This window comes from Mytilus californianus, unplaced genomic scaffold (genome assembly GCF_021869535.1).
Source record: "Mytilus californianus isolate M0D057914Y unplaced genomic scaffold, xbMytCali1.0.p SCAF_67, whole genome shotgun sequence".
Taxonomy (NCBI): Eukaryota; Metazoa; Mollusca; class Bivalvia; order Mytilida; family Mytilidae; genus Mytilus; species Mytilus californianus.
The window spans coordinates 422,152-435,712 of NW_026262720.1; the positions used below are offsets into that span (position 1 = coordinate 422,152).

Here is a 13,561-nt window from a genome sequence, read left to right on the forward strand (position 1 = left end):
TAACTGTACAATAAAATCAATAAAAAATTTTTAAAAAATGTTATTCTAATAATAAAAGACAACAACATACATTTACATCTATCTGAAACCAGGATATCGATCCCCTACCCATATACATTCGGATTTATTTTAGCATTACCAAGCTAAACAAGAGTTGAGTCCCTTGGTCTGTCAAACTTCCGGTTTTCGTTTGTGTCGAAATACGGGTATCTCGAAATATTTTTCTGGTCCGGCTGACTTCGAGATAACAAGAGTCGACTGTCTTTAAAAAAAACCACAGCCATTGAACCATTCAAAAATAAGGTCAAGGACAATGGACATGTGACAGACATAAACTTTGTAACTTAAGGTATCTGCATACAAGATACGAAGCATCCAAGTCTTCTAGCTCCTGACATATAAAGCTTTACACAAATAGTTTACACCATCGCCACTGCCGGTTTGTAATACCTATGTTCTCAAATTCTGCGACTTTGTCACAGATGGGACAAAAACCAGTCAGTGTCTTCTTAACAAGTGAAACTGCGAGCTACTGCTCACTGATGATACCCCCGCCCAAATATTTCGGTAAATATGAAGTTGTTGAGTGATGAATCTGAAAACGCATCACACGGTATAGCTGACTTATATAAACCCTGAAACCAAATTTCAGAAATCCTTGTATTGTAGTTCCTGAGAAAAATGTGACGAAAATTTTCAACTTGGCTATCATGTGTAAAATGATACAAGTGTTCGGTAAACGGGAAGTTGTTGAGTGATGAATCTGAAAACGCATCACACGGTATAGCTGGCTTATATAAACCCTGAAACCAAATTTCAGAAATCCTTTTATTGTAGTTCCTGAGAAAGATGCGACGAAAAATATTCATGGGACGGAAGGACGAACTGACGGATGGACCGACGGACTGACGGATGGACAGACAGAGGTGAAACAGTATACCCCCACTTTTTGAAAGAGGGGGTATAAAAAGCAACAACTTCATTAACATGCGACTTTATGACAGCGTTCTGATCTATTAATAAATGTTGAAGTTGGTCATTTCTCTAATATACCATGTGAACCGCATTGATTTGAATGTTGTAACATGCGATGACTTGTGTTGTGAACGAATTCCATTTGATATATTTTTGGCTGAAAACTTTTGAATTAGCAAAGCCATGTCTAAATCGCTTACAATTAAACTTTTAACTATTTAAAAAAATGCATTGAAAACTAGATCTGATATCATTAGCTATAGTTATATTATCATTGATCTCTTCTAATAGCCTTTTTGTCACATAGTGTATATAGTATTTTTGGCCGCAGCATGTCCTGTATGCTATTATAAATACATATTTATTCATTCATTGAAATCTGCATCACCTTCAGCTTGTAAAACATTGATTCAACGGAAACTGTTGGAATCATTTTATAGGAAAGTTTCTTTTTACACTAACTTATCTAGCTTTTGATACATTTACTATTTTCCAATATCTTGCCGGTATGTGTCTTATGTGAATCAAGTTTATACAAGTATATAAATACATCCCTTATAGACATTATTCTTTGAAAGGTTTATACATATGGGACATACGGGTGTAAAATTTCCTTTGAAAGAAATCCACATAAGGCTCATAAATTTATTTCGCATCATATAAAATAAACATTTGAAAAAACACAAAACAGTTCATCAAATCTAGAAATAACTTCATTATTGTGGTCATCAAAATCAGGAGATTAAGGTAGATTATACCAAGCAATCTGAGCTCCTTTTCCGGACATCTTCCAAAGTCTTATTGAAATATATATTCTAAATAGGCAAATAGTAAATAACAAAATGTAAACAGTTTTTTTACATTATTTAAAAAGAAATATTAACAACAATGCATAAAGAGAACAATCACATTATTTCATTCTAAACAAGATTTTCAAGAGTATTACAAATACAGTAAATTCCTCTCAATTGCATAGCCTATTTGTCAGAGAAAATGATGACAAAAACAGGTACTTGGGTTTCAATGTAAAATCATAGGAAAGAGAAACTATTGTTGTACCCAAACATTTATTACAAAAACTGAAGGACTTCACTAACAACATATTGTTGTTTTAACCATTCAGGTACATTTTTGAGTTAAATTTTGGTTTTTTGCTATGCAGGTAAAGAATAAAATTGGTTTATGTTGATAAGGAAATTGATTTGTGTTTTGAATTCCTATGTGATTAACAGGAATAGGAATCCTCTGTACATGCAATAGTACATTATCCCATACTGGAAAAAAACAGTCAGAATTCTAAAACAAATTACACAATTTTACTGAAATACAAACCAAGTATCCAGTCAACATCTTAAAAAATTACAGACATTTAAAAATTTCATGACATACCACTAAGTGCATGGGTCATATCCCTCCTTTGCCAGTAATCTACAACTCCGAAACAAATACATCCGCTTTGCCAGTAGCCTTTAAAAATACAATGTTATTTGTATACAGCAGTATATTAAATGGCATTCATTGTGAATGCTTCATCACTGGTCACAATACTTGTCAGTTCACTACGAAACTCTTATTAGGATACATATGCAACAAGCAAATCTATCAGATTACCACAAGTGTGGGCACGAGGACATCTGTTGAGTCCAAAGGAATTACTAAATGTCATGTTTATACCCTCTGTTGGCATAAGTGGTGATCCTGTTACAAAGCATATAAATTGCTCCAACACTTCAAAGGATATTTCTCTAATTAAATTTTGGAGGTAACAAAACACAGCCTCTTCATCAGCTCTTAGAACTTCATCTGTTTTCAAACAGCCCAAATTTTTTTCTCTACTAGGCAGCAGTGAGGCAAAAAAGTGGGATATAAATTGAGTTCAATTTGAAAAAAAAAATGTCAACAAAGAAATCAGAAAAACCTTTTTTCGGGAACTTGCACAAATGGTTTGGCTTGTCTAGAAGTTCACTGTTAGCCATATCAAGAATTTGATTTTTCAAATTTCAACAGAAGGATATAACTGCATTCCATACGTTTAAAACAATTGCAATCATACCTTTATCCCTCTCTGACCAATGAGAAGAGCTCAGAAGGCGCTTCACCAGAGTCCTCTCAGGAAAAGAAAAACGGAGCAAAAAATCCCGAAGAAGCAACTTCTGGTCAATAATTTCTTGATCAGAAATAGTGTATAACAGTAAACTTCGAAACAAGTTTGGTGGTAAAATACCACACACACCTATCATGTGACACAACACCCTTCCAAATATCTCTGCAGCTTCTCTTCTTCTGTGGATAGGAAGAGAGGAAACAACGCTATCTTCAGTCTCCTCGGAAAAACCCCTGACATGCTTTCTTCCAAAATGAGGAAAACAAGTCTCTTGTAAGTCAACCTAAATCTTCTCCAATTTCTCCTTCAAATATTACTTTAATTTTAAAATTAAGGATGGTTGAATCTTGGTAGAATTGTAATACATCTTTAATAATATTATTCCGCCTTATTTTCAGTTCTTTCTCTGGTACTTCATGATAAGTGTTTTTAATGGTATGTGCCTTACTTTTAATAGTCGTCTGGCATATAAAAGAACTTAGAAAAACCTCAGATCAATGATACATGGTCCATCGTAACCGTTGCTTTCTCAACGTATGTAAAATGTACACAAGTCATGACTATGTGTTTTTTTTTATTGTACAGAACAGAATTAAGTATTTCCGACCCAAGGTAATACCGTCCCAGATAATGCCGCCATTCGGATGAACCCTGTGCCGATGAACACAAGTTTTTTTTAATTTGTATACGTTTCAAAAACTGCTCCAGTTGAAAAATGTTTTTAATGCGACACCCTTCATATATTTCTTATAATACCGTTAAGGGGACGAATCAACTTCGTGAACGTACTTGATCAATTACGTCATCAACATGTGATTAGAGTCGGTCCGGGTAATTCCGTACAATTTTGGTCCTAAATGAATGTCATTTGGTTCCCTGTTTGATACTACAATGTTCTAGAAGGAAACCGGTAACTAGATCATTCGTAGATAGTATTAATGTTTGACTTTTTCCTTGCCATTCAACATAAAATATCGAGAATGAGCATATCGAACAGAAAAGTCACTGTTTCGTATATCGTACGGATGTCGTGTATTTCCGTACACCTTGATGTGTAATTCCGTATATTGATTAAATTCAAAATATGATTGCTAATTGGAAATGATTTGGACTAGTTAATTTATTACCAGGATCATCTTCAAGTCTTTCAATCTTCACTTAAATTCACAGTATCACAGCTCCATGTCGTGATGTAGATACTGGCAGTATATTTGATAACGGAATACAACATTATAAACAGTCAAAGATAACTCAGTTAACTGCACTTTTGATTATATATTGGCAAATTGAGTATATATGCAAAAATTACAAAAGAAGGACCAAAAAGCAAGTGTCCCAAGATTTTTGTTTGAATTAAAGCTTCAATAAATTATTAGTATAAATTTAGATGTGATAATGACGGACTTGTGTTTCAGACAGTAACGTTACACACACACACGCAGTAACGTTTAGATGCAAATAATACATGGACATCAGGGCGAGAACATGACGGTTTATGTGATATGCATGACTTTTAAGTTCATTGATAAGTGATATGAATATAGACCCTGTCTATAATACACTCATCCGGTTTTTAACGTTCTAGTTCAGTCCGAAGAAAGATGTCAACCTATTCAGAAAAGAATTTTAACTCTAAGCCAACCGGTCTTTACAATCAAGTCCCGCAATGTAAGCTGAGAGGCTGCAGCAGATTTTACTAATTTTAAGTCCTGAATTAAAGCATCATCTTCAATTGTCCCAGCAGCATTTCATGGAACATTTTCTTAATAACGTATACATGTATATTTAACATCTTGCATAGCTGTTTGTCAACTTTTTGTGGTATAGTTTTATTGTTGGGGAGGAAAACTGACAATCCTAGTCAACTAATATTCGAACACACCTGCCATGCATGTGTGGGGTTTGAAGTCACAACCTTAGTGTTGACTGGCTAGCGATATATAAGATGAACTACTTAGACCACTGGGGCACAGAGGACCCTCGCATTTAAGGAGGAATAGTTTGCAAACACAACAACGTCTATCTCTATTAATCAAATGGCAGCGGACTGGTGGTTCTTAGAATAGAAAAACATATTTTGACCTCTTTCTTCCCATATCGAATTGATGTTGTTTTATGTAATTTTTTTTTCTGTTGGTTTTATTTTGCAATTAATTTGATTATGTAACAAAAATCAATAATTAATATAAGCAAAGCTAAGTCAACATTGAAAATCTCTTTATCAATTAATGTATAACATATTTTAAGCTGGCGTGCACGATATTAGACTCCTTATATTTGCATGTAAAATACCCCTGTAGAGTAATACCGTACACATCCACTCCCAGTCCGTTTTATTGGAAATGATTGCACTTATACTACATCGAAAAGTATCTGTCAATTGCAAACTATTTCTGACATTCAGTTTCCATCAGTTTTCTTAATTTTGATTAAAGTAGAACGATCTTACATTAAATTAACCAAACTTAGAATTTTCACAAATCTGGTGACTTTTTGGACGAGATCTTCTTTTCAAAACGCCCGCGAACAAAACTTTCCGACAAATGGCAAATGTGTACATATTCTATGATCATAGAAATGATGATAGAAAATCGTAAAAACATTAACATACAAGGTTGTACTTATCTTATTATCAGTAGATAATATTAAAACACACTTTATTTCTCAAGTTTATCAGACAAACAAGCGAAATGCAATATGTACGATAATTACCCGCCTGTACGAAATTACCCGGATCGACTCTACGCTGCTGGAGTATCAAAATGGAAAATCCGATATGAAGATGTTTTCAGATAAGTATTTGATTTAACATATAATGATTATAAATATAATTTGTTGAGGCACTATGAAATTTTTATGGTTTTAATTTAAGCAAATCAACATCAGAAAGTTTGACAGCAAAAACTGAAAATAGATATTTATTATAATGAATAATTGGTGTCACATTCTTAACAGGTATAACTGGTAGATATTAAATTAAATTGAATTGTGTGAATGAACTTGATGAAAATCATACGTCGCCAGTTTTATCTTCAAGGGATAACAAAAAAAGGGGGGGGGGGGGGTAATTAATTTGATTCCAAATGGCTTCTAATGTATAATATATTTATGCAATTATGTTTCTAATAAATTTATTGCTTCATAACGTCTTGAACAATTGATTCTTTGTGGATACTTTTGTACTTTTAGGGGATTAAATTATCAAATATTAGCTGCTAAAAATGATATGAAACAGATTTCATGCAGACTCCAGTTACCTTTAGTCAGCAATTCTAGTTGGAAGTACGGAGACAGCAGGTTTTAAATTACAGTTACAGAAGTTTATATCCGACACATAATTTTAATACAAGTATTCAGTTTGTGGGTGAGGTATAAGCTGACCACAGTCACTGTTTGTTTTATACTATACAAACCATGCATTAAATTATTATTTTGTTTGAGTCAATCCAACATTTTTATTTTATTTACCTTGTGTCAATGGGAGGAAATTTGGGTTTTTAACACTGCTTGTCCAAAAATGGTTTCATTTACCGTTCATGAATATTCATGGTTTCTGCTGATGAATATTCATGCTTATTCATGTTTTTTCATCATCATCATCTAAATTCATGTTAATTAATGTTCATTTCAGGTTGCATTTACAATTCATGGATTCTTCATGATTTCTGCTGATGAATATACATGAATATTATATTCATGTTTTTTTCATCACCATCCAAATTCATGTTAATTCATGTTTATTCCAGGTGGCATTTACCATTCATGGATTATTTATGGTTATATTCCAGGTGGCATTTACCATTCATGGATTATTCATGGTTATATTCCAGGTGGCATTTACCATTCATGGATTATTCATGGTTTCTGCTGATGTATATACATGAATTATATTCATGCTTATTCATGTTTTTCCATCACCATTAAAATTCATGTTTATTCCAGGTGCCATATATCATTCATATCAATTCATGGTACTGCTGATGAATATTCATGAATATTCATGAATAATTCGAGAATAATGATAAATAATTCATGATCAGGAAAGCAGGGAATAAAAATAAGTCACAGATATAAGATTTATTTTGTTTGTGTTTAGATCACCTGTGAGCTAAAAACATACATTTTTACAATTTTACAATAAGGCCACACAAACTTTATTTTTTGTTTTTTTGATTTTTGAAAGGTTCGTGCTACTTTTTAATTAATTCTTTTTTTAAGTCAAAAGATTCTTAATTTTTTTTAAGTCAAAGGATTCTTAAATTTGATGAGGGATTCACATTTTTAAAAGTATTTTTTCTTTAAAAGTTGTGTAAGTTTTTCACTGTTCTTTCATTTTCATTTTTTAAAATAATTTCCATTCCAAACTAGTATGGACAATTAAAAAATAAACTATTAATCAAAATCTTGTGACCTTATTAATGACTTGTGGGAACAAAGTACAATGTTTTAAACCACCAATATATAGTCAAACTTGTTTTAAACATGCTCTCTTTGGTGAAAACATGGTGTTCATTTAAAGCCCTGTACTTTATATTTTACATTAGTTATTTATGATAGTAACTTTTGAGAGTATATGCATTGGTTCGTTTAATAAAGGGTCCATTAAAGCAGAGTTGACTGTATATACATGTATGGTGGGTCTTTAATTACATTTTTGATTGTCGACACAATTATATCATGAACAGTAAAGACTTTTTTAACCTATGTTTGTGTTTATATATTAATGTGTATGCCTATTGTTTGATTTATCAAGCCATTAAAGTAATAATCAATCCATTAAAGAGTTTGTAGGTCATTAAAAGTAACAAGCCACCAATTAAACGAGTTAAATGGCCATTTAAGTAACATGCCAGGCATGAAGGAATTTTAATGGCAATTAAAGAAACATGCCAGGCATGAAAGAATTTTAATGGCAATTAAGGAAATGATCCATCCAATAATATAATAATGGCCATTTAATTTTTTCATAGGTGTACCCATTACTGTTTCATGGTCATCAAATCAAATTTAATGGTTACTTTAATGCCCACTATCAATTCGGTTTAATGGCTTTTAAAATGCATTAATATAAATTAAGTTTCCCAGAGAAGTAATGGTGCTATTAATTACTGTTACATCTAATAACCATTAACCGTTATTGGAGAGATATTAATGGCCATTATCTTGTTAATTAATGCCCATTAATATAAATGAATAAATTAAGGGTTTAATACAATTAATGGCCATTATTCCCAGGTTCATAGTGTTTATTTAATGGTTAAATTTTAACTTTTTTAATGGCAAAGCCATTACAATTGTACCATTAAATGTAACTATAAATAATAGACCTCATTTAATTGGTAATTTTCATGGCACATTAATGGGTATTCTCACAGTAGTGATTGTTAGACCTAAATACATGTTTATAACATAGATATTCATTTATATGTACAAAGTGATTATATTAATAACATTATTCTGGGCCTCAGTGGCCGATTGGTCTTAGTAGTTGAACTACTGTATCACTAGCAAGTCAACACTGAGGTTGTGAGTTCAATCCCACACGCGCCAGGTGCCTTCGACTCTAATCTTAATTGACTAGGATTGTCATTTTTCCTACCGATGGTCGGTGGTTCTCTCCGGGCACTCCGGCTTCCTCCACCAATAAAAACTTACCGCCACGAAATAGCACAATAGTGTTGAAAGTGATGTTAAACACCAATCAATCAATCAATATAAGTAATATTGTACTTAAAAATATCAACATAAAGTTTTTGCAGCATGTGATTACATTTGAAAAATAGTATTTATACAGTCCAATATTGGTCCAATTTTTAACTTTAGTCCAATATTTTTCCGTTTTGTCCACTTTTTTCATCTTGGTCATTTTTTTCTATAGTTTTATGAATAGATAGTTTCATTCTGTTTTTAACATGCTTCATCAACATAATTACGTCTCTATTATAGATCTTGCCTCCTATCCAGAAAGGTATGGTCTTCTGCAAATCTGTTGCTATGGTAGTATAATGTACGTGTATTTCCCTTGACGTGTATAAATAACTGTTTGATTTAATGCTCAATTTCAACTTCAATTGTCATTCCTGAAATAAAATAAAACAAATCACTGAACTGAACAGATACAATACGTTACTCGATTGTTGTTTACTTAACGTCCAGTAGCAATTATTTATTACATGTTTAGGAAGTGAACAAATTAACATAAGTATAATCGGTAGGTCCTGTGGTAGGCGTCCATCAGAATGAAATATCCTCAATTTGAATTGCCTTTGGAAATTGAGGGTATATTGGATAAAGCGTTTTAACTGGCCACCCATAGAGCCTTCAAAGAGTTGTTGCAAGGGTTCTCACACGAAGCATTGGATTTAACATCCGCATTCTGACCGGATGTTGCTACCTATTTAAACATCTTACACAACCAAACGCACGCCCATTTTACAAACGGTTTGAAGAAGATCAAAAGTGATACAGTACAACCTGTGACATTCTCTTAATTATGTCCACCCTCTTGTATGGTCAACATCAAATGGTGACCATTTATTGGGGTATTAAATCTTGAGATGTTGGCCTTTTATTGGGGTCATAAAACATAGATTAATGTTTAATCTAATTATGTCACCTGTTGAAATCAATCAGGGTTGAAATTGTCAGCTTGAATGTTTTAATAAAATTTACCTGTACGGGTAACTTATGTTTCTTTTAAAATTGACATTTTAGCCCATTGTTGAAATTGTAGAATAAAATGTTGTTTTAGTTATTTTATATTATATTTTGATTTTCCGTCTTTAAATTTATTTAAAAAATTTTTTTTTAATGTTTTGATTTTGGTTATTTTGATTTGTTTTAGTTTGTATTTTTAATTTGTTTTTATTCATTTTCGTATGTTTTTTTTTATTTGTTTTTTGTTTCTTTTTTTAAATTTCTTCTTGGTAAGAATCTTGTAAGATGTTGCAGTGGTGGAGAAATATGTGTACACATATGTGAATATAAATAATATCATTTTTTCAAACTTTTTAGTATATGCATGTTTATTTTTAAGTACATGTATAAATAAGATGTTGTCATTTTTCATATTAGGATTCTATAGTATTATTGATGTGTCATCAGATAGTAAAATTCTAATTACATTTATCACACTTGCCATCAAAGTAATTCTAAACATAGCATGGATAATAAATGTAATATTTAAAATTATTTTCTGAAGCAACAGCAATTTCTGAAAAGTTTCATAGAAAAAGAAAATGATGTTTGTTATAATTTAATGATAGATAATATTCATTAAACTATGTAATTTGAGTTTGATGGTAGATAAGATAAATACAGTCAGAACAATGATGCATTACACATTGTCATAATTAATTGTCACATCAACAATACAATAGTTTTCATTCACACAGATGCAATCGTAAAATCAAAATTATACTAAAACAAGATCTTCTTTGGCTGTTTAACTGGACGTCTTAGGGCTTGGTTAATCTTTGCTACTACCATGAGTTTCCAAGCTTGTGGCTGCTTTACCTCAGGGTAGAAGTGGCAGAAATACTGCATGAGGAACTGAACACGAACCGGGTCCAAAGGAATTTTGTTGTTCTTGAAGTCACCATGGTAGGAAAAGTAGCGTCTCAGTCAAGCTTGTGTATAAAGTTATGGGGAAATAATTTCCAACAAATGTTTTGCAAAATTACCCGTCCTGTAAATGAATGGAACTCCTGAACAAGGTCACATGCTGGTATCTGGAACTGTGATGGTATGTGTTGAAATTTATTGTCTATTACATTGTACATACTAGTTGACGGCACTAATCTAGTGGATGATGTTGGAAGTCTGCTCACAGTAGGTGATGGTATAGGAGTTTAATGCTGCAGGTGAGTTGGCTGGTTACGGAGAAAATAATGATGTTGGGATAAGTTGTCTGGGCTGTCTTGTTGGGGTAGCTGTCATGTTGCCCCATGGTCTGTTTGGAGTAAAACTCTGAGTTGCTGTTGTAGTTGGCTTATCTACTAGGCTCTGTACAAGTTGAATGAGTCATTCATTTTGTTGCTGAAGTTTGTTCATGGCAACATCTTGAGCTAAGGACCTACCGTTAAGGACATGCACCTGGGACTTCAGGTCTGTTATGGCTAAGAGTACGCTGTTACCAGTTAGCTGTTTGTCAAGTTGATATGAAACTGTAGCTACAATTGGTGATTGTGGAGTTGATGGTGTTGGTAATGGTGGCGTAGGTGGTTGTAGTTCAATAGGCTGAACTGGTGATGGTGTTGCTGATCTAAACTGATAAGGGTCATCTATAGCAGCAGTGTCATGTATTCCCTCACACCAACGGATAACTTTGGCATCTGGCTTTAATTTTGGCACTGTAACTCTTTTTCTTTTAGGAGGGGGTGGTACATCTGGTGATGAATCTTCACTTGATTTGGCTGGTGAAGATGGTGAAGATACTGGGTAAGCATCTTTTGGCAAAGCATCTATGTATATCTTAAGTTGCTTTCTCATTTCCAACCATTCACCAGTGGCAATCATTTCTGCTTCTGCTGATGAGTCACCCTAAATTCTGTTATAGTGGTCTCCAATTTTGATTCTGCCCTCAGCTAGGATCTTAGATCTTGGTACTATAAGTAGTTCAGTCTGGTCTTGGCTACCCCATTTGACTAAGACATGGCTATATTCTTTGGTGATAGTTCTGGCAGTGATTTTTGTAACGGTACTTAATTAATATATCAAAGTAAAATGCATTTATTTTTATTAGGGTGTCAGCTTGGCAAGGTTGGATTTTTATTTTGCTGGGTAAATGTGATTGGGTCAAAATGGATACTTCTAGATTTATATTTTAGAAATTAGCTAAGTCCTGTACATTATGAACTCGTCTGAAGATTAATTGGTCCATTCAATGTTTGAGACAATTGGCTTCATTTTGTGTACATGCCCACCAAGCTTGATAATTGATCCATGAAATAACATGAAAATTACTTACTGGTTAAAACAACATCCTTTAGAAAATTCAACATAGTTAAACTGATAAAAGGAGATTGCGATTTATTTTGTATGCATTTACATTTATCTAAATGCAGAAACGATCTTGATGATAACGATCTCTAATTCATTAAATTAAAACATGGGCAAAATGTAAATAATATTTTTTTAAGATACAGAAATAAATACACCTTATAGAACCTTAATAATTCAAAATCAAAAGTATGAGGGTCTGGATGGGGATTTCAGAATAGAGACTAATGGGCCAATACTAAGTGAAAAAAATGCTAAACAATTGAAGAATAGAGAAGAAAATAAAGGATAGAGATTTTTTTAAGGTGCTGATATCTAAAAAATAGAGAATATTTGTCAAAATTAAAAAAAGTACCAAGCAACAATGGATTAAAATTTAAAGAATACAGAACAGAAGAACCCCCCAAATAGACCCTCAGAATTTTGTGAAATCAGAAAGTTTTAGTCGGTTGTTATAAAAAACAATTTGAAAAAAATGCACAACTAATGAGAAAGATAATTGATGGTTATCTAAACACAGGACGTTATTTATGACTCTTTAATGTACATGTACAAATGTATAACCGTTAAGCAACTTTTTATCATGTAACAGGCATATATATATATATATATACAGATAAAATGGGAGTTAAATGTTAAAGAATTGGAGAATAAAGGGCAAAATAAAAACAAAAAGATGTTAAAATAGATGTACAAAATGTATAAGAATATTGTGACATGTTTAAAACCCCATCTGGAATGATTGACAAAGTTTTCTTTGACAACTTATGATTTGTTCATTCGACTATTTTGAGTGTGTGTGTGTCTATTTATTTGACAGCTCAAGATATGACACTTAAATCATATATATTACACCAGCGACTCTTTTCACAAAATATCTTACGATTAAAATTGATCGTAAGTTATACTGAAATGTGTATGACTTACGACTATTTTTACTCTTAAGATATTTTGTGAAAAGAGCCGCTGGATTCTAAAGAATATACATACTGGCGCCAAAAACCTTTTTTAAACATCCTTTTCGTCCATGTTTATTCTAGGTGGCACATTTATTGATATCCATTTAAGAGATTTAAAACTAGAGGCTCTCAAGAGCCTGTGTCGCTCACCTGTATTTACTGATGCTTTGGAAATCATGTAAAATAAGGTTAAAATCATAATTAATAGTATTAGATATTAAATATTATAATGATATCTAAGATAATAACAAAAAACTGCAAAATTTTTGTAAAAGTACTAACTCAGGGGCAGCAACCCAGCAACGGGTTGTCGGATTCGTCTAAAAATTTTCAGGGCAGATAAATCTAAATCTGATGAACATTTTTGCCACCTGTCAGATTTGCTCTAAATGCTTTAGTTTCAGAGATATAAACCAAAAACTGCATTTTACCCCTATGTTCTATTTTTAACCAAGTCGGCCATGATGGTTGGAAAGCGGGGTCATCGGACAAATTTTTTAAACTAGATACCCTTATAATGATT

General features: G+C 32.5%; 1 protein-coding gene across 1 annotated transcript in view; it reads right to left on the reverse strand.

The window, feature by feature from the left end:
* Window positions 1-1,606: 1,606 nt before the first annotated feature.
* The window catches only part of LOC127707359 (uncharacterized), a 51,041-nt gene continuing 39,086 nt past the window's right edge, over window positions 1,607-13,561 (reverse strand). Inside the window, exon 8 of the mRNA XM_052211863.1 lies at window positions 1,607-9,159. Within this exon, the coding sequence (XP_052067823.1) occupies window positions 9,128-9,159 (32 nt within the window). The 3' untranslated portion in view covers window positions 1,607-9,127. The remainder of the gene's footprint in view (window positions 9,160-13,561) is intronic.